This window comes from Ochotona curzoniae, unplaced genomic scaffold (genome assembly GCF_017591425.1).
Source record: "Ochotona curzoniae isolate NIBS_2020 unplaced genomic scaffold, NIBS_Ocur_1.0 scaffold_3208, whole genome shotgun sequence".
NCBI lineage: Eukaryota > Metazoa > Chordata > Mammalia > Lagomorpha > Ochotonidae > Ochotona > Ochotona curzoniae.
The window spans coordinates 23230351-23253053 of record NW_024467106.1 but is presented as its reverse complement, the minus strand read 5'-3'; the positions used below and the strand labels follow the sequence as shown (position 1 = coordinate 23253053).

At 37.2% G+C, this 22703-nt stretch overlaps 1 protein-coding gene across 5 annotated transcripts in view; it reads left to right on the top strand.

Moving 5' to 3' along the window:
• FSD1L (fibronectin type III and SPRY domain containing 1 like) overlaps window positions 1-13718 on the top strand; it is a 54268-nt gene extending 40550 nt beyond the window's left edge. For 3 of the 5 annotated variants that reach the window (XM_040963287.1, XM_040963286.1, XM_040963289.1), the window contains 4 exons: window positions 4245-4345; window positions 5542-5793; window positions 8760-8848; window positions 13309-13670. In XM_040963287.1, the coding sequence (XP_040819221.1) occupies window positions 4245-4345; window positions 5542-5793; window positions 8760-8848; window positions 13309-13431 (565 nt within the window). In that variant the 3' untranslated portion in view covers window positions 13432-13670. Of the gene's footprint in view, window positions 1-4244; window positions 4346-5541; window positions 5794-8759; window positions 8849-13308 lie in introns of all 5 variants that reach the window. The other 2 variants (XM_040963285.1, XM_040963288.1) reach the window with 2 other exon arrangements.
• The last annotated feature ends 8985 nt before the right edge of the window (window positions 13719-22703 follow it).

Here is a 22703-nt window from a genome sequence, read left to right as displayed (position 1 = left end):
GCTTTGAAGCATTCTGTATGTAAAAAGAATCATACAGTTCCAAAAATTAATGATTAAAGCTACAGACGTTGGTTATTTTGAGGACAATGCAAGAATCATGGATAATTTCAAATTTCTTGAGTAAAAATAGTCATATTTGAAGACACTATATACCTTTACCAGAAACCGAAATGTTTTCTCTTTTTGAATTATACTTTTCTCTCCTTTTAAGTTTAATTGCTTGCTGTTGGTAAATAGTGATTTCATAGTTACTGTATCATAGATTATAAAATGCTGGATTTCATAGTGTCTGTGAAGTTTTACATGATTGCCAAGGAATTTTGAGAGTGCTTATATTATTAGTGTTAGCTTATATTATTCCTTTTTCTGTTCATTTCAAGGATAGTTCCTGTGTTGTAAGCCACTTTAGGAATTTTATAGACATTTGTTTATTCTTTCCATAAATTTTTATCATAGACTGTTTGTTAGATGTTGTGGGACTGATAGCTCAGCTGGTAGAGTGGAGGGCTGAGGAGATGTAGTGGGACTTACCAGCAGTGTTCCTGCCTCATCTTGATCTCATCACTTAGATGAGACACATGTACAGGTAATGGTAATGCCAAGCAGGTATTATTTATAATGGTAAGTACGAATAAAGAATTTGAAAAAAAGCAAGATGTTCGGAATTGCATCTGCTAGGGTGGTCCCTTAATTAAGGAAATGGTTTTTAGAGTAGATTTTGAGGAAGGACAGGAACAAGTGATATTTGGACTTGCATGGAGAGAAGTGCCAAGAGGAAAGGCATTGTAAAGATCTTGTGAACTTTGGCTGTTACATTCATCTGCATAGTGTTCTATAGGCATGAGAAGCTAGGAAGGCATACGGGGAACAGACCAAGAGTAAAATGCCAAACCAGGTTATTTGTAAGAACAAAGTGCATGAAAATTAAAAAATGGAAGGCTCAGAGCTAGGTTTGTCTTGTTAAAGTGAATAAAATGAATTAGATGGCAAGGAGTCATTCTGGAAAGCTTTTAAAATAACCCATGCTGGAGATAGCAAAGAACCGTAATTCAAAAGTGGCCAAATTGTTCTAAGTGGAGTGAGGAATAAATGGAAGGATGCCGTATTTAACGTAATAGCTGTGCACTACTTGCAAAAATGCACTTGGAAGGCGCGAGCTCTGAGGTCGGGGAGTTGTTACTTAAGCTGCTTCTGAGGTTAACCTGCCATTCTGAGTAGTTATTTATATCTTTTCTTTTCTCCATGCTTTCCTTTTTCTTTATTACTGGTAAGTTAAACTTTTTTTTCTTTAAAAAACAAAGTTTTTCTGGTTGTCGTAAGGACTCGACTTATTTTAAAGCAGTACTAAATGAAAAACTAGTTTATCCATGAATTTCTAACTATTGGATTGAATCACCTAGGAAATATTTTTTTAAATGTGTGCTTCCTCCTAACAACCACTCTGGATCACCAGCTGAGAACATGAATCCGGTCTCCTGGTTGATTCAGATTGTTACTCCTCAGTTGACAGTAATTGTCATCAAATCTGAAAGGGTTGAATCTCTAATCTGTAACTACGGCCAGGCAAGAGAAGGTGGCCCTTATTTGGTAACTTCACATACTGCATTTATTCAGTTGACTTCATTCGTTTTAGTGAAGATGTCACACAGCTTTGTGTACTGAGAATGCAAAGATGAGAACATGTGACAAGGTAATACCAATTTCCTTTCCCTCAGCTCTTCCACAGCCAAGTTCATTCCTTGGTATGGCAACCAAATGATGAGGGGCCCTATAGTAGAGTATGTAAGAATCGTATTTTCACCATCACATGTGATGGTCCCCCTTGAGGGACTTTTCTGTTTTTGTTTTTTTTTTATCTGTTTTTATATATTTATTTATTTTTAAAGATTTATTTTTATTATTTTTTTTTATTGGAAAGGCGGATATACAGAGAGGAGAGACAGAGAGGAAGATCTTCCGTCCGATGATTCACTCCCCAAGTGAGCGCAACGGCCAATGCTATGCCAATACGAAGCCAGGAGCCTCTTGCGGGTCTCCCACATGGGTGCAGGGTCCCAAAGCTTTGGGCTGTCCTCGACTGCTTTCCCGGGCCACAGGCAGGGAGCTGGAAGGGAAGTGGGGCTGCCGGGATAGAACTGGCGCCCATATGGGAACCTGGGCGTGCAAGGCGAGGACCTTAACCACTGCGCCACCGCGCCGGGCCCTCTTTTTGTTTTTAATCTTAGTGATTACTAGCCTGATGAGCCACAGAAATTGTTATTCTTTATTCAAAGATTAAAATGTGTATTTCCCAAGCTGTTCTCGGTGTTCTGTTTCAGTAGTCTATGGTGAGTCCTAGTATTTTGCATTTTTAAAAGGTCCTTCTATGGTCTATTTTTATTTTTATTTCACATTTCAATCTTTTTTAAAAACGGAGACACTGACTTATGCCAGCCTCAGCCTACATTGGGTCAGAATCACCATTGTCTTCTACTTTCCTGTCTCGTCCCCCTGGAAGTTCTTCAGTGATGGCACAGTGCACGTGGAATGGTCATCCCCGTGGTGACATGTCTCTTTGGGGTGCCTTCTGCAGGACTGGGCCTGAGACTCTTCCTAAGGTGTTAGTCTTTCAGAATTATGTCCGTGGTAAGTTTTGTGTCTGTCATAGATTTGCTTGTAAGCAGATCGTGTACCCTGAACATCCCTGTCAGTGAAATCTTTGGTTTGAAGGGCATCTATGTTTTTAAATTTTATGGAGCTTGTTGAGCCTGAAAAAATAAACTGATAAGCCCTTTGCTTGAAGCTGGTTCTCTTTTCTTCAGCAGCTCCCTATTCTCTTGCCTCCTCTTCAGCTGTGTTCACACAGTGATGGGAATTTTTCAGCTCCATTAAAAGCTCATGAGACCGTCACTGACTGAATGAGTATATTTAACTCAGAAAATCTGAGACAACCAAACGTTGAAGAACACAAAATACCTATTTTTGATATTCCTAATATGAAGTATAAGCTATCTGTTTTTATTGATTTTTGTCCTTTATTTTGAGGAAGATACTGCTGGATTTTCTCCCTCAGATTTTTTACCGTTAATATGAAGAGACTAATAAGTCACATATTTCACAAAATTTCAGTTTCTTATTCTTATTTATATCTATTTATGCTGTCTAAACAGAACTTATATGCATGTGTCTTAAAATAAATAGCTTTACAAAAAGAACCTTTGTAGTCCTTTTGGAAGAATTAAATAATATAAATGCTGGGTTATTATATTACTTAAACATTGAGCGGAAAGCAGATAGAAGTGGTCCTGAGGTCACAGTTTAATTCCTTGAAACTGATATATAAGTGTTGTGATCACAAGTCATTTAATTAATGCAAAATAACATGAAGTGACTGTAAATTTTATCTTTATTCTTGATTTATTTTTGTTTTTCTCAGGGGTTTCTATGCCGGTATTAGTTAGTGAAATCTACTAAGTTAATCTTTTGGGGAAAATTTTCTAGTGCAATTATGTTAGCCATGTGTTTTTATTTCTGACTAGTGGTAAGAATGTATACTATTAATTTTGTTTCTGTCAAAGGGTAATGTTAGTATTTTGTTGGCAAATTTTTTAGTGCAGTGAGTTAATTAAAATGTTATATTTAAAACGTCTGGGATTTAATCTGTTTTAAGTTTTTGAGAGTTAGTGACAAGCTAATACTATACTATACAGTGTATTACATAATTTGACAAGAGGTTTAATTCCTGGAAACAGGATTCTTGTTCCTTCTGTTGGGAGGAATGGTTTATAGAATTGAATGCTGTGCTGTGTGTGGATTTAGCCAGTAACTGTTTCTCTTTTAAGGATCTAGGAAAAAAAGTACCCACAGATAATAGGATTATTTAGTTATATAAAGAAAATCCCATTTTGCTTTTGCTTTTATTTAAATTTAGCTATAAAAACTTTGAGCATTACTTGATAATTTTTCTTTAGTTTTTTTTCTTTTAGCAATTTTGATTTTATGTTGGTAATATTATTTCAACTGTGTGTTCTTCATGTAAGCTTTGCTGCTTGGTGTTAGTGTTTTCCGCCTGCTTTATAATGATGGCTTCTTACGTTTTGGTGTTTACAGTTGATAACGCTAATAATATGCAAATTAAATTAAATGGTGCTGTTCATGCAACGTGACTAGAAATCTTACCAAAAGTTCTTTCCATGATTTGTAATTTTAGGTTATGAAACAACTGTAATATAAACTGTATTTCTTTTTCTTTTCTCTTTATATAGAAGTGGTACACCATCCCCCAAACGGACATCCATAGGCTCCAGGCCACCGGCAGTAAGAGGCAGCAGAGACCGTTTCACTGGGGAATCATATACTGTGCTGGGTAGGATAAAACATAGTAGCGTTTAGTATCTCATTTCAAAGGCAGCACAGGCATATAGGCACAATTTCCACTTAGGAGTACTGACTATGTTTTAAATAAATCTTTTTTCTTTTAAAAATTGATTTATTTTTATTCAAAAAGAAGATCAGATTTATTGAGAGAAGGAGAGACAAAGAGCTTTCATTCCTTGTTCACTCCCCAAAGGGCCTCAAGGCCAGATCTGAGCCAATCTGAAGCCACGAACCAGGAGCCTCTCTTAGATCCCTCATGTGGTTGCAGGGTCCCAAGGCTTTGGCCCGTCCTGTGCTGCCCTCCCTGGCCACAAGTATAGAGCTGGGAAGTGGGACAGCCAGGACTCCCAAATGGGATTCTGGCACTTGGAAGGTGAGGATATCGCCATTGAACTGTGCCTTTATATGATATTTGAAGAAGTTTGTTTTTATAGAGAGAAGTCTAATAAAATTATTTAGGGGTTATTTAAAAATTGTACTATTATCAGGGCAGATGGTTGTTGCAGTGTAGATGCCTCCTGCGTTGCCTGTATCCTGTTATTTGGAGTCCTACCTCTGCACCTGATTGAGGCAAGCTTCCTGCTGAACTGCGCTGGGAGGCAGCAGTGGTGGCTCAAGTTGTTGGGACACCTAGACTGAGTTCCTGACTTCAGCCTGGTCTAGCAATGCTGCTGGGGTATTTGGCAGATAGGTGATCCACCTCCCGCACCCCTTTCTCATCCCCTTACCTTCCTCCTCCCTCCCTCTCCCCTTCTTTCCTCCCCGTTTAGCTCATCCTTCCTTCTCTTACTCTGCCTCTCTCCCCTTGCTCCTTCCCCCTCCTTCTCCACCTTCCTCTGCTTCTCCCCCTCCCTCCATCCTTCTGTCACTCTATCCCTTTCTCCGTTTTTCAAATACATAAAAAATGTATACAAAAATCTTTGAAATTGTATTGTTGGTACTTCTAAAACTGTACCTCAGTTTGCTTTGTGCCTACATATGAATATAAGCCTTGGTAGGATAATAAAGTTAAAAGCTTCTGAGGTATTTTACATAGAGAAAAATCACTGTTTGTATGTTAACATGATTATTCTTACAAAATACTTGACTCAAATTTGGTGGGAGCCATTTGTAGGACAAATATTAGATACAAATTTGTGACTCAGAAAGAGGAAATAAATGACAAATCTATTCTGTTTTTTGTAGGAGATACTGCTATTGAAAGTGGACAACATTATTGGGAAGTCAAGGCACAGAAGGACTGTAAATCCTACAGTGTGGGAGTAGCATATAAAACTTTGGGGAAATTTGACCAGTTGGGAAAGACAAACACTAGTTGGTGTATCCATGTCAACAATTGGTTACAAAACACATTTGCTGCAAAACATAATAATAAGGTCAAAGTGTTGGATGTTCCCGTTCCTGAGAAAATAGGTGTATTTTGTGATTTTGATGGGGGTAAGTATACTTGTTTTTTCATAAGTCATTGCATCGTAGGTGCCTGAGTTGCTATACTTTGTGTTGATAATCCTCTCTGCAGAATTTTCCTTAGTATTATGGTGGGGATGTTTTGACAATTTAGCTTTGATCACAGCATAACCTCTTGTTTTACAGTTGACAGTAAGGGCATGTGATGTCTGCTTATAGCACACCAAAGATCCTTACAATATGTTAGATAAGTCTGATAGATTGTGCTGATTTTAGTCTTAGTTTCTTCTTTACCTTGTTTCGTTGCCTACCTGTAGAAAGTGGTGAGTCATATTTTTCAAGTGGAAGTGGAGCTTACAATGACTGTCTACCTACCACAAAGTATAAAATCTATTGCACGGTGTGAGCAGATAACTGCTACTCCTGTGCTTGTAGAACTTTGTGTTAAGGTCATAGTTTTGGAAGGAAGCCTGAATCGTTGGAACTCCTGGCTAGAATGCTTATCTTACATTGACTTACATTGGCTCTTTATAATGTCTGAGACTGTTGCTCTTACACTTCATCATCTAGATACACATAGAATTGTGAACCCTAACCCACATTTGGTAAATTCATTATCTGTTTAAAACTTCCAGCATTGAATTTTCTTGTCAAAATTTTCTAGCCTATTCAATCTTTGTTATTAGCTGTTCTCATACTTTAATTTTTCTAAATCCTTACAACCTTACAATATCTTACAGTCATTATAATGTATTCCTTTTTTCTTTTTAAATTAAAAAAATGAGAACATTTTCAGTTTACATTGTAACCAGAGGCTTAAATACTCCACTAAACAATGAGTTCAAAGTATAAACCGTAGACACTGTAGTTCTTCACGAATATAGGCAAGGACTCTATAAATAAGAGAATGAAAAGGTGTTAATTTCACTCAGACACAGTAAAACTTAAAGATTCATTATTTTTATTTGAAAGGTAAAATTAGGAGGGAGAGAGAGCGCGCACTTCCATCCATTGGTTCATTCCCCAAATGGCCACAATGGTCAGAGCTGAGCTGATTCAAAGTCAGAAACAAGGAGCTTCCACTGGGTCTCTCATGTGGATGCAGGGGCTCAAGGACTTGAACCATCCTCTGCTGCTTTTCCAGTTTATAAGCATGAAGCAAGATCAGAAGTAGAGCAGCCAGCCCATATACACAGTAAAATATAAGACAGTCACATAAAAAATTGAGACAGGACTACCATATTGCGTGTTTAACATGCATTTTGAAATGCAGTGAAAGAACTCAAAAGTAGAGCTGAAGGTAAATATATGACACACCACCAGAATGGCTATTGAAGGTTGCACAGAAATGTCTACATAAGCATTACTGCTCTGCTGTTTGCTTGTGCCTACTGTGTAATTTTGTGTCCCTCAGGCACACAGCACTTTGCTAGTATGCCTCAATGTTAACATTTTTTTTCTTCCTCTTTGTTTGATAGCAATTGAGTTATTAGGGGAATACTGCAGAGGTGGGAAAAGCCTCAACAAAGCAGCTGCGGTTTGTTTTTTTGTTTTGTTTTGTTTTGCTTTGGCTGTTGGGCGGATAGGTATTTGGGAGCCCCCTGCCCACTTCACCCATACAACACCAGGGTGAACAGGAGGAACACAGGAAGGGCAGGGCCCACAGAAAGTTTCATAATCATGAATGCAAGTGGGGGAGGAGGAGGAGGAAAGGAAGAAACAAAACAAAACAAAAAGAAAGAAAATACAAATCCTTTGATACATACAGCAGGGTGAGAGGGGCAGACATGAAGCTGCAGCGGAGGATGGGCTGCTGGGGGTGGGGGCCAGCAAAACCCTACCTCCTCTCTTGGATGCTGTTTCCATAGTTTCCAGGCTGAGAAGCCCTCTCAGAAGATGGGAGGGTCAGGGCCTCAATTGGCCACCCAGCTGTAGCTGTAGCTGTTGTAGGCAGACTTACTGGTCTGGGACTTCTGTGGGAAGGAGCTAGTCTGGCTACATTGCCTGCTGCCCATGTGCTCCTCCTGCTGGCGCTGACAACAGAGAATCATCTGCAAATATGGTAGCTGGCCATCCTGCTGCAGGTGATGATGAAGGATCTGGGAGTGCGGCTGCTGATGGGGGCGTCAGAATGTGCATAAACGGGCAAGTGGATAGGCAGCAGCTGTGGCCAGATTGATGGCCCCCCACCCGGCTTCCTAGGGCTGAAGGCAAGTTGAAGGAGGCAGCAGGAGTACTGAAATGAAAAACTTGTTTCTCATATGGCTGGGTTTTGGAGTACACAGAACCCAAGATATCTGGCACGCCCATGTTACTGGAGGTGACTGATACACCAGTGTTGTATAGCAGCTGCGTTTAGAATAGGAAACAAAAGAGACCAAAGGTATTTCACAGTTGGCATACAAACCAGGGGAGACTCATCCGAGGGGAGCTTCATGAAGGAGAACAGATGTGAGGAGGCCATTAGGCTGGTGAGAAAAGGGGAGTTATTTTAGGACATAATCCTGTTGAAAGACAACAACATATTTAGCTTTAAAATTGAAGCAGCTTTAACAATACTATGGTTTCAGAGTCTGGAATATAAGCATGGTTTCAAGTAGTTAGTTGACAAGGTATAAGCTATTAGAGAGTAATATGATTTGCATAGAAAATCTGGTTTCCATTAAATTAGGAAGAAATAGCCTTTTTTAATGGATCTTGAAACAATTTGTTAAATAATTGTGAAGTAGTAAAATAGTTAAGTGAGCAGAGGTGCCATAATACTAAGGCATTATGAAGACACCATAAAGTTGAAAATTAGAAAGATGACTGCTTCTTTAACATGTCTGCTTTGATTTTGTAGTGAGAATAATTAAATCCAGTTGTTACAGCTTGTAATAAAGAATTAATGCCAAAATATGTTTTAGGCTTTTTTCCTTATATGGTAATTGTTAAGACTCAATCTGATTTTATAATTTTTTACTATAATAATTAGACTGCTTTTCTTTTCTTTTTAGGTCAACTTTCTTTCTATGATGCAAACTCCAAACAGTTGCTTTATTCCTTTAAGACAAAATTTACTCAGCCAGTACTACCTGGATTCATGGTTAGTGCCCAACTTACATTTTAGTTTTTCAATTATAAGGAGAATAATTTGTTTTATACTTGGAAAACAAGATTTCTCATTTTTCATATTTTTTCCTTGGGTTTCCAGTCTACTTCCTTCCCAATCTATGGTTGTCTACATATTTTTGGTATATTTTAGTGAAATAAATGTTAATACATTAAAAGCAAACATCATAAGCCTATGGTCTGATGTATTTTTCTAATACTGCATTCCTGTGACCAGCACCTAGATTATGAAATGGAGTATTAGCCAGAACCTCGGAAGTCCATATGTGTTCATATCTAACCCCTAGGAACTGTCCTCCAAAAATGCTTAGACTGTCTTGGGGTTCAATACCCAAGATTTGCTTTGAATCTTTCTCAACTTTATATAAAAGGAGCTACACAATCTCATTTGTAGTCATATCGTGCAGTTTATCCATATTCTATATGGTTGTATTTCATTCAGACCCATAGCTGTATAGTTTTCCATTATTTGGCCATATCATTATCTGTTCTAATTTAGATGATTACATGGCTGGTTCCCAAATATTCTTATCATGTTTTTTAATAAATGTGCTTTTATACATGTATTTCCAATGAGTATATATATAGAATTTAGACTGCTAGATCATATGCTATATATGTAACTAAAGTAGATGATACTGATAAGTTTAGCAAAGTGCTTGATTACACTAACTTATAAACAACCGTGTATGAGAACTTGAGTTCTGTGTTCTTGGCATACTTGGTTTTCTCTTCTCAATTTCAGTACTTCTAGTTGGCATGATATATTTTGCCTTTAACTTGTGTTTCATGAATGACTAATGCTACTGAGCACATTTTCATATTTTTATTGATTATTTCAGTATATTATTCTCTGAATCAGCCATTCTTTTTCTTGAATTCTCTTGGGTTTTTTTTTATTACTTGTTGATTGATTTGCATTCCTTGTTTGTTCTGATTTATTGGCAACATATTATCTATTGCAGATAGCCTCTAGACTATGCCTTTCCTTCTTTTATTAAAGAAATGACCTTGTTATTTGAGCTGATGAAAAAAAAAATTTAGATTATAATGTTATCCAGTTTATCAGGTTTTTTTTTCTCTTACAATTTACACTTATTGTTTTATGCTTAAGAAATGATTAATCAGTGCCCGGCACAGTAACCTAGCATGTACAAGGTGAGGACTTTAGCCACAAGGGTACTGCATTTGGCCCTAAAAATCTGTTTTTTGCCACAAACATCTACTCTATTGTGTGTTTTTGGCTATTGATTCCAGTTTGGTCAATTATTATGTGGGACTCAGGAAAATTATTTTTCTATTTGGGTATTTTTTTAAAATAATTATTATTTTACAATGCAGTTCTAGACTCTGAGATTTCCATGGCCCTCTCCCCAAACTCTTCCCAACCCCACTGATTTCCCCTATATTATTACAGCAGTATAATCTTTCATGAACAATCCTAAGTCCATCATTCTGCTATTCAAGTATATCCTGACAGTGTAGGTATGGACAATGGATTTCACAGCCAAGACCTCCACCAGAGCCACATTGGTGCCATTTTGTGTAGAGAGGCAAAAGCTCTGGGATGGAACTGCGCATGCACTAATCTGGGAGAGAACTCATTTCTAGCCCAGTGTGTTGCACCAATGTGGCATCCTGCAAGTTTCACCCAAAATAGTTCTGGTTAGCTTCCAAACGTAACAGCCAGCAGATCCAGAATTCCAACAGTGGCACATCAGGCACCATTTTGTACAGTGTGGCAGTGAGTTTGGAAACTGGAAGGACAAAAGTGAGCTGTGCATGAGCTGAATTGGGAGAGAACTTAGTTCAAGCTCAGTGCATTATAATGTTCCCACAGAGAAAATGATAGTGACTTTGACATCGTACAGGTCAAAATAGGTCCAGGTGGCTCTCAGACCTAACAGCTAGCAGGTTCCAGCAAGATCAGCACTAACAACAACCTAGTTATTTGGGAGACATTTGGTGTCTCCCTAATCCTGGGAATTGCTTGATCTGGAAGTGGGTGAAAGGTTGTAAGGCCAACAGTGGAGCCACAGCATGGGATCACAGGAGGTAGAGAGTGGTGAGCCAGGAGCTGGGGTTATGGAGACCGTGGTGGAAGTCCAACTTAAGAACCCAGACCTGGAACTAACTGGAGGGAGTGGCACAACGGACTGCAAAGAGTCATGTGTTAACCACAGTAAGTAAAACTGAATTGCAGACATGGGTGACCCAGCTTAGAAATCTGTCCTAATGAGAAGAGCCTGCTAACCAGAAGTACAATGACCAAGATCAAAAGAAGAGGCAGAGGCACAATGAATATTAATGAAGACTGCCCTGCAATGGAGCAAAAGCTTTTGCCAACCTCAAAGTTAACTGAAGAATACATCGAAAAAATAGGAGATACAGAATTCAAAATACTTGTTGCAAACCTTATCAACAATGAATAGTACATACAGGGGTTCAAGGAATATGTCACACAGGAAGTAGAAACACTGGATCAAAATCAAGCAGAATTATTAGTAATGAAGAACACAATGGAGCAAATTAAAAATTCAGTGGAAAGTCTCCATGATAGAATGAATGAGGCAGAAGAAAGAATCTCAGAATTGGAAGATATTTCCTGTCATCAGGGGGAATTATTCAAAAAGCTGAAAGAGAAGCTGAGTCAAACTAAAAAAAAAAAAATTATTCAAGAATTAAGGGACAGTATTAAAAGGCCAAATATAAGAGTTATGGGAGTTCCAGAAAGTGCAGAAAGAGAAACTGAGTTCAAAAATATATTTAATGAAATAATGAAAAAATTTCTTAATCTGGAGAAAGAATTGGGAAACAACAGCTAGGCACAGAACTCCCAATAGGATTGACCAAAAGCAATTTTCACCACAACACATGATAATCAGGCTCCCTTCAACTGAACATAAGGAAAAGATCCTTAAATGTGCATGTGAAAAAAAAATCAGTTGACCTATAGAGGAATGGCAGTCAGACTCACAGCTGACTTCTCACCGGAAAGTCTGTAGGACAGCAGAGAATGGAACGACATATTCCAGATTTTAAAAGGAAGAAGTTGTCGGCCCAGAATAACGTACTCAGCAAAGCTTTCCTTTTTCTTTGAGAATGAAATAAAGTTCTTCCATAGTAAAGAAAAACTCAAAAGAATATGCCTCCTCCAGACCTGCCGTACAAATGATACTTGACAGTTCTCTTGACAGAGAAGAATCGCATCCACCAAAACCAAAGGCAAATATGGAGAGCACCCCATAAAATGATAACAGAGGACTAAAACAATGAATAACCCATCAGTAAAATGACAGGACCAACTACCACCTATTCATGTACACCCCAAATGTAAAAGGATTCAACTCATCAATCAAATGTCACAGATTAGTGGACATAATCAAAAAACAAAGCCTACAGGAGACACATCTCACCAACAAAGATGCGCAGAAGCTATATCTCATGGATTATGCTTTTTTTTTCATTTCTTCAAAAGTTTTTTTTTCTCATATTAAATTCTTTACTGACTTGTAAGTCATTACTAGCATCGTTTTCTTCAAGTAGGTTCTTGATTTTCTTTTCCATTTCTTCAGCGACACATTCGGTAGCATGCTGTTTAACTTCATGACATTGTAAATTTCTATTTTTCTTCCTGTTGTTGATTTTGTTTTGTGGCTTTTCATCTAAGGTGATGTTTAGCAACTGCATAATGGAGGTGATCATCTCCAGATGTGAAGATGTGCAGTATGCATCTCTACTTCCAAATCAAAAATGGACTTCCAATTAAACTGTTAACTATATCTTGACAATAGGATGCTGTACTATCTGCTATTGTCCATGCCCGCAGTGCTGCACTCGTAACTGTTTATGAAGAACTATACTGTTGTAATAGCATAAGGGAAATCAGTGTGTGGGGGGAGGAGACTTGTGAAAAAGATAAGGGATATCCCAGAGCCTACAGAACTCTATCATAAAATAATAATAATAATAATAATAAAGAGTGGGGGGAAAACAGAGTTGTTATTGTTGGATGTAGGTAGTAGATTTAAGAAAATCCAGTGGATTTGAGAATACATTAGAACTGAGCTCAGTAGTTAAAGTAGTTGATCCTTGGTGTTCTCTCCCGTGCTATGAAGGGTTGTATTAGCTGGAGTTTTTGTCTAGATGAATGGAGTTTAGTCTCAGTTTCTTCACCCTTGAATTCCTGCTCTAATGCAGCACCAGTGGGTTCTGCAACCACAAAGGCTTCTTCGGCCCTCTGAGAACGTGAAGAAACCCTGAGTGAGCCTTTCTAAAGTCTGCTCTGAGCTCAGATAGTCAAAGTTAGCAGTTTGGGGCTGACTGTGTTCATAAATGTAGCATTCTATCTTTCAAACAGAAACGTGCAATGCACTGAAGTTTTAATTTGATTTGAAAAAAAAAATGTTTCAGACTGTTTTTGTCTTGTCTTAGGTTTGGTGTGGTGGACTTTCTTTGAGTACTGGAATGCAGGTCCCAAGTGCTGTGAGAACCCTTCAGAAAAGTGAAAATGGAATGACTGGTTCAACTGGCAGCCTGAACAATGTTACTCAGTGATGCGACTCAGAACGTGTTTACCTTCGCTCTGGACTGGATGGCCTTTCTTGCGCAGTCGCTAATCACAAGAACTTGTGAATGGTAGAGAACAGACTTGCTATATTCTGCTTTAAGGCCTGAAACCTGTTAGCGTTCAGCATCTAGTGAGATCCCCAGGAGCCTACCGTGCAACACCATAGGAACAGCAGATGTCAAGCAAGAAGCGTTGTTTCAACGTGTAAATGGGCAAAAGATGGTGTGAGGTATTTGTATAGAAACTCATCTTTGTGTTTCTTGGATTTACTTTGTGGTAAACCTAGGGCCTGGAGTGAAAAGCTGTTAAATCATGCCAGCTTTCAGGAAATCTTTTTGTCTTTTCTATGTTGCCACTATCTACTATTTAGTTCTTCCACTAAAGCTTTATCAATATACAGTCCTCTAAGGTTTTCTAAAAAGTGAAATCAGTTTGGGAGTAATAGAAGATTTTCTTAAGAGTGGTTTATTTTTCCCTTTTTTAGAAATGAGTTCTGCTAAATCAGTTTTTGTTTATTGAGTTGGCCATATATCATTTTCTCCTTTCTAAAATACTATGTTATTTATCTCGTGGTTATAACTCAAAATAGAGTAGATATAAAGAATTTCTATACATAATTTGTGTAAAATTGCCCAGATTTCCGTTTTATATCTGGTGTACTAACACAAGGGCAAACAGATGCTCTTTATATACTGCCCTATTTTACTTAGAATTCATTCCATCACTTTAGATGATGGGTAAAGTTTTAAAAGCCTTCTATTTTGTGATTTTGTTATCTAGTTTAATCACAATTTAGTAGTCGTCTTTGGTGATATTCCCACTTGAATTTGGCAGTGATAACAGTTATGCTGATTTATAACATTTCTAAAAGGAATGAAAGTTTGTTAATAAACTTATATGGAGGCAAGAGAAACCTATACTACCCAACTTTTATCTAGGAAGCGGTTGTAAAGGAGATGCCTAAAAGTATTCCTAATGAAGAAATATATATATATTTTTAGTAAGATATGTAACACCCTAAAATTGCTTTGAAAACAATTACATATCTTTGACTTTATTGGCACATGAGTTTTTCAAACAACTCTTCAGAATTTTTTTTTCTTGTATTATTACATTCATTTGCTTTTTAAATTGACACAGACATCTTTCTCAAACTTGAGGAAAATGTGTTAAACAAGAGTCAAACCTGAGGTTACTGAGCAGAACATATCTATTCTTGAAAAGTTGGCTGCAGTTTGTAACTCTAGTGCTTTGAGCCAAACTGGAAGTTGCAGTTACAGTATTTAAGAATTCCTTAATAATTTGTAAGAGGTTTGTAACTTCCTAAATTTTTAAAGCTTCTCTCTTTTTTTTTTTTTTACTTTCTTTCACTCTCATTTATATTTTTATGCTATGACATCGTTCTCCTAAGAAATGATCATTGCTGCTTGAGTTGCTTTCTACCTAAAGGCCTATGTAATGGTGGTTAGTTTCTTTTCTATTGAAATTTACTGCTTTCTGATAGGATATTTTGTTCTACTGATAAAACAAACCTGAATGAGGAGGTTTTTTTTGAAGTGTTTTTTTTTTTTTCAAAGTGGAGGAGACGCATATCTGCATTGCTGCCTACTGATGCACTAATGATTTTAAAGGTTTAGAACTTAAACTTTAGAGAATGAGTGTGTCAGTAAATAATCTTTTGATTGCCTTGACAAATAAATTTTTGGTTTTGTTTCTCATATGTTTTGGAAGATATTTTTGGATATTCTTTCTCTATTTAGAGGGGCTACTCCAGGAACTGAGAAAACAGGAATTTGTAATTCCTTTTTATAGACTGACACCTGAAAGCAGTAATTTAGTACTCAAGTTGCTTTTATGTGATTAGCTACGCAGTATATTTTAGCAACAATGACCCAGGAAAAGCCAAATGTTCTTGTATACAGTTTTTTACTGTTGTGTCTTATATAATTATCTCTTCTCATTAATTCAGTGCCTTTTTCCTCTAAGCATAATCTTGCTCCATGCTCCACGCAGTGTCAGCTAGGAAGTAGAGAGCATTCTGTTGTAGTGGTCAGGGCCTTCTTTTGCAGGAGCATGGGGGAAAAAGAAACATTGATCAGGGGCTAGAGGACTGTACATGATTCCTTCCTGTGCTCATGCCATCATTTGAGACTCAGCAAATAATTTTTCCTAATGTTCACTTGGAAAATATATTAAATTTCTCTTGGAGAGGTTTCATTTCTCAAACGTTTTGTGATAAAATATACAGCAAATCAAAATCCATGTAATACCTGTTATTAAATTGTACCATTATCTCTTTAAAATAAGAACCTGAGAGTTTCCTATTACTATATTTCTTAAAGTTCTCTAACATCAAAAACTTGACTTTTTTTAAATGTTTAAGTTTATTAAGTTGAACTGGAGAAGGTTTGTCATCCTCATTGTCAAACTAAAACATAATCAAATGTGGTGCCTATTTAGAGTCAGAATAAGGTAACTATTTTTTGATCATAATTAAGTCTCATTGACATTTGAATTAAGAATTGAGCATTCATGCTCAATTTAGTACATTCTGAAGAGCTACTACACACATTTAAACCTTCTTTATTGCTTTATAAAGTTTTTGTTTTGACAGGTCACACATGATTGCTTTCCATAAAGGAAATGCATGAGAGGTTGACTGGATGGATGTAAACATAGGTGTAAAAATTGTTCCACAAAAGCATTATTACATTTCTCTTTTAGCAGTTGAATTTCAGACCAGTTTTATTAAACTGGATATAGAAATGGAAGAACTGCCTTAAGCACTTTAGAAAAAAGATTTTTTTTTACAATTCATTTTGACTCTTTCAGCAGGCCATATCATTAACTTTCGGTAAATATGTACAACCAAGAATTTATTAACTATTCCACATAGAAATTTAATATTCAGCAGTTTGAATGTTCCAGGTATACCTAAACAAATTTAAAGTATCAACACTTGCTTTTTTGTACATGGTTTTAGTTGGTAAGATCTGTACCACATTCACCAGCTGAATGGCTACTGTATCACTAGACTTTAGTCTGCTCCATACAAGTAATTTTCAAACACAAAGAAATGAAAACAATAATCAACCCTCCATGGCATGTAATAGACATACTGGCTTTGTTTTACTCAATTATGAGGCATATGTATAATTTGGATTCTTTGTGACTTATTGCAGGTGGTCTAAATAATAAAAGTAACTAAATCATTTAATTAGACTAATCTGGTCTATTTCATGACTTACTTAGGATTATTAATTTTTATCCCTGTACTTTTTCCATAAAATTCATTTTTAATATATTTTTGTTTCTTTTAGAAATATTGGGAACAAATTAGGAAAGGTAAGATTTTTTAAATGATCACTTTAAAAAGTATTACTCTTTAAAGGAATCAGTATTGACTTGTTGCTGTAAAATGCAGTTCCAAGGTAAAAATATAAATCATATTTCCAGAGTATCACAATTCTCTTTAAAACTTTGATTTCCTAGATCAATGTCCATTCATTGGCTAATTGATACAACAAACACATAGTGTGGGATAGCAGTCAAAATTTGGGTATTTTGTATTAGCATATCCAAAAATTACAAAGTTTGATTTAACATATGTGTAGATTTGCTGCTTTTGAATGGTGAGACATTTTACACCTTAAAATGTTTTCCAAAGTAGACATGTAGAAGGGCCATTTATCAAATCATCTGCATTAATATGGTTCACTTTTGTGTCACCACAGTAATATATCTAGAAAATTTTCTTCCTTAGTTTTTCTTTATACTTTGGATATATCTTTTAGGGAAGTATTTGATCAGTCTAAATTTATTCAGTAGCCAAGCAACCCTAAAGTTATTAGTTATTTTTAACCAAAATAAAATTCCACAATGCTTGCACTAGAGTATTACACAAGATCATGAATGTTTTCTTAACGATCACAGCAAGATTACCTCATGTTCAGTATAATTTCACTTTACTTTTCTGTAAGTGCAGTTTTCTGTAATTGTATGATCGTAGTACGTCACATATGATAGCTTTGCTACCTGCCATATTTGAACAACCTAAGTACTTTAAGTATTCTGATTAATTGGAATGTAAGTGGGTTACATTTGGTATATCTTGTGTTCACGGAAGATACTGTTGGACATGCCCTATAAGCGTTAATTATAAACAAACACCAGAAATTGCCATAGTCTTTTCTCTTCAGCCTCCCAGTCTATTAAAATTGAGTGTTCATTATTTCTGGGTCAATGTAAGATAGACATTCATTTCACAGTTATTTAGCCTGTGTTAGTTCACTATGTTTCTTTGATGGATACCCATGCACTGTGAGTTGGTCCTTGGGGAAGAAGTGCAAGATTTTAGTGTGTAAGGGAAGAAGGCAAGGGAATGTTTTTATGTTGGCTTAATAAGTTTCATTTAAAAGAGGTAAAAGCGTAAGAAAAAGGCATTTTAATCAACATTAAAACTTTTTTTTGAGAGCATAAGAAAAATGCATAATTTTTTACCTTTCAAATATCTTGAGGTACCAAAGCAGTGAGTCCAATTTACCTTTCAAGGGAGACTCTTTAAAATCAAATTTATTACTATTCATACTATAAAATATGTATTAGCTAAAGTTTTGGATTAATTTATAATAAAAGCCACGTGTTAAAATCTGGATGTGACATAAAAATATTTGGGCTTCATTTCTTTTGAAGTAGTTAGAATTATTCACCATCTAATGCATCCATATATATCATATATCATCTTTGGGACTCTGTTGCCTTACTTCTCAAAAAATTGTATCTTGCTCAGCCCTACCTCACAGGGGTGTTGTGAGGAGTAAAATGGAGTACATAAAATTGCTTTAATGACAATGTTATATAAGGTGTTTTGTTTAGATAATAATGGATTTAAGTGTTTGGATACTTGTGTATGTCATTTACTTCAAGAAAGCATGTCCTTAAAGTAATATCACCAGTGATTTTGAAAAATAAAACCTCCAATTTTAAAAATCCTTTTAGTATATACATTTAGTTTGTACATAAGTTGTAGCCATTTTGTATTTTTCTCATCAAGCCTGTCACCGTTTCAAGACTTTCTAGAACTTTAAAAATTCTCCTACCACATTAATGTGTCAATGTGAAATAGGAACATACATATTTAGATGATGTAGGCTACATTTCCACCCAGGAATTCACACTTACTTGTTTAGGGCCGCTCAGTACCACATAATAAAAATGAATTTAGTTTAAATGAGTCTTTCCAAACAACCAAATGATACAGCAGTATGTTGTCAATTCATAAACAAAATAAGGTACCCAGTGAAGATTGGACAACTTTGTTTCAGTCATTTAAAGACATAAAATGAAGCATTTGAAAACTTGGCTATCTCTCCTGATACGTTTTTAAATGAGTTTATTGAATGGTTTACATGTTAATCTAAGATTGAGTATGTCTATTAGCTAGACATGGTTTTGCTATGCAGTTATGATAATAAAAATTCTAAGTCCTCAGGTTTAACCTTTAAGTATAGATGAAAACCATTAATGAACAATGTATAATGTACTAAGTGCTACAGAAAAGTGTTTTTATAAGCACACTGCCTCATTTTCACTGGAAACAAGGTAAAAAGCCTTTTAAATGGCTTGTATGTTTAGGGTATTCGTAGTGAGTAAACTGTATGTTGAAAAGATTGTTTGTTCTGCATGGAATATATCAGTTTTTGCAAAATGTCCCAGCTTTTGCAAAAATACCTGGAAAATATCATCTGAAAATTAAACTTTTCCTGCTGTCTTTTGCTTCAGTGCTTGCTTTTGTCAACTTTTATGTAGACATCTATAATATTTGTTGGAGATGCAAAAAAAAAGCCCCTTTGTTCTGAAAGCTTACATTATAGAGCAGTACAATGGAATTTAAAAATATATATTTCATTGTATTGGAAAGGCAGATTTACAGAGAAAGAGATACAGAGAGATCTTCCACCCACTGGTTCACTCCCCAGGTGGCTGCAGCCAATCTAAAGTAATAGACTCAAGTAGTTTAGCAAAAGAATGAGCCCCAGAATTTTCAAGACTGAAAGCTATTATTTCTATGTGGTGGCCTAGATAGATTAGGTGCACATGCACTGTCCCATACATGTTACAAATATGTAAACGGTTACTGGAGTTAGCTTTCTCAGTGAGAGCCTTTTATGTGGTATACCTGGATAAAATCTGACATCTGACCATAGGAAGTCACAGGCACTCTGCTTTTCCTGTCCAAGAATTACCTATTAAACTTAATTTTGCATGCATGGTATTAATAGTATGTTTATGTCTCCTTTACACAAAGTCACCATAATGGGATGCTTGGACTATGGTCTGTCCATATGTCTGCATAGATGTTAAGGTCTGATGTAAATGCAGGAGTATTCATGATATAATATAGAAGGAAAAGTCCTCAATATATATAGCATATTATAGGATGTGTCCATATACTTATCCCTAAAGGGGGACTGGGATTTGATTCCCAGAACTTGCTGTCCCTCCCCATGGGAGAAGAAATTAAAGGAGCTAAAAGATCATGCCTGCTTGAAGGCCACATTCTGCTACTGATTTCTACGCCACATGGCTAGATAACCAGGATTCCAGAATTCCCTACCCAGTTAGCTGAAGCTTGCCTCCAGGACACAGCAGGCCTCTCCCAGGTTCGTTATGGAAGAAGCCTGTATCCTAGGTGTACACACTCCTGTGGACGGCAGCCTGTACATCTGTGGATGTAGCCTGGATGTGCACACTGAAGCCAGAAGTAAAAGGAGAGCCAGAGGCTATTGGAAGGACCGGCAATCTGATTTCTAAGAATTATATATTCCTAGGTTTCTTTGTTGCTTGAGATATTTGTTGAGGTAGAAAATTTTATATTTGCTGGTTAACTCTTAAGTGTTTTTAGACACTGAAAACATTTCAAGGTTGGCTTCCATTGTGTTCTTGCATAAATTCCATTAATACATTAGTGGGCCAGAATCTCTGTCTGTGTGCCTTTTTAAAACACTGTTTTAAAGTTTGTAAGGTTAAGAGAGGGATACATCTGCTGATTCACTTTCTGAGCACATGGAGAAGCTGCAGCTGCCGCAGGCCAATGCCAGGAGCCACAGGACTCAGTCTGGATCTCCATCTAGGATGGCAGGGATTCAGATATTTGAGCCATCACCTGCAGTTGCTTGGGGTGTGAATTAACAGGAAGCTGGAATCAGGAACATATCCAGCACTTGAATTCGGATGCTCAAAAAAAGGGGAAAAAATGGCTGTGTGTGTCCAAGAAGCATCTTAACCATGGTGCCAAACACCCTGACACTTGATTTTTTTTTTTTTTTTAGAAGATTTTAACAGAAGATGGAAAGGTCTTCCTTCTGCTGATTCACTCCCCTAATGACTGCAATGGCTGGAGCTGAGCCAATCCAAAGCCAGGAGACTCTTCCCAGCTCTCCCACATGGGTATAGGGACCCATCAGGGCCATCCTCTGCTGCTCTCCCAGGTAGTAGGCAGGCAGCTGGATTGGAAGTGGAGCAGCCAGGACACAAACTGTTGCCCACATGGGATGTCAGCACCACAAATGGAGAGTTAGTTTCATGTGTCACTGTGCCAGATCCTGACACTTGATTTTCAAAAAAGGGATGTTTATTTTGCAATAGCAACCTTTTACCCATTCTTATACTCCACTGAAGGAATTTCAACTAGGGAGGTTAAAGTATGCTAAAGGCTCATGGCTGACCAGTTACACCTGAAAAATGGCCCTGTCACCCTCTGAGAAGAATGTGAACCTCAAGTGGGCTGTTTAGTGTGACCCTTGTCTATACCAGTGGCAGTCGCTGTCACAGAATTTATTAGATAAGCCAATGAAATGAGTATGCAACATTGTCAAGAAATTTCAGAGATGAAGAGTTGCAACAAGTTTTGACCATAGAGTTGTGTGTAAGATAGTTGTGTGTAAATGACAGGAGGAAAGTGCCATCCCACTAATCACACTCAAAGCTCCAGGCCTCTGAATTCAGAATTCTTTTATTGTCAAGTTCTTGGTCCATTTCACAAGCAAAGAAACTAGAAATTAAAGATGATACATTGTATTTTGATTATATAAGAAAAGTGCTATGACTTTATGAATCAGTTAATTCATATTTTAAAAGAATTTAAATCAAGAGATTGACCAGTGTTACCTGCTTTGCCCCCTTTTAGATTTATGCAGAGCTTTTATTGTGTACCTGGATTGTTACTTCAAGCAACCTTATGTTGTGCCCTTTCTGTGCAATTTGCAAACAGAAAAACAGAGCACTATTATAATAAACACTCCCTGCTTATTAGCTAGAGTGTTTGGTTGAAAATCCTGCCATTTGGGGCCACCTCGTTTCAGAACTTTTAAATTCAACCTACATGTTCTGCAATATGCCTGAGTTTTTAAAAATCCACTAATATCCTTAACATTATTAACATTACCATGCTACCAGCTTGTAATGACAATTCACACTAAGACCACAATGAAGTAAGCTTGGAAGTATACAGAAAAATTTCTGGGAGGGAAAACTAGAATATATTAAGAACGACAAGCTCTAAAAATTTACTCCTTTCCTTGCATTTTTAAAAAAGAAGCTTAGGAAACAAACAGAAGGGGGGGCTGTCTTCAGTCCCTTCCTTCACCTCCAATTTGTCACTTAAACTTTGTTGTTACAGAATAACATTCTTTATAGAAATAACTTGGAAATGCAGTTATTTCTGTGGCGCTTTGGTATTTAAAAGTCTGTCAAAGCTGATCACCGTCTTAATTCCTTGGATACACTGCTCAAGAACAGGGCCGGAACTGCACCTGTCTTAAACCCAGGCAGCCCATCCACTGGACGGCGTTAAGCGCCCCTCCACTTAAGTTTCTGTGTTTGCAGCAATGTCCTCCATCCGCACCAAAATTGTTTGGAATCTCTCTATGCATACCACATGCACCAAAAAGTTACTGGGTGTTTACACCAAGGTCACATTTAACTGGCTTTCTATGTATCTGGCAAACTCGCACTGCAATCGGTGTTCCGTGAGTTCATGTTCATTCCGGGTTTTCCTAAACTCTCACATTGGCCCGGTGCTCTGCGGCATCAACTACGTGAGGTAGGGCGGCTTCTAAGCGGCTGGATCCCACGGGGAGAGAAGCGGCAGCACCCAAACCGCGCAGCGAGGGCTCCCCAGGAACCCGGGACCAGAACTTCGCGACACCGCGCCTCCGCGCTTGACGGCTCCTTTTGCAGCGGTTGCTGTGAGTGCCGG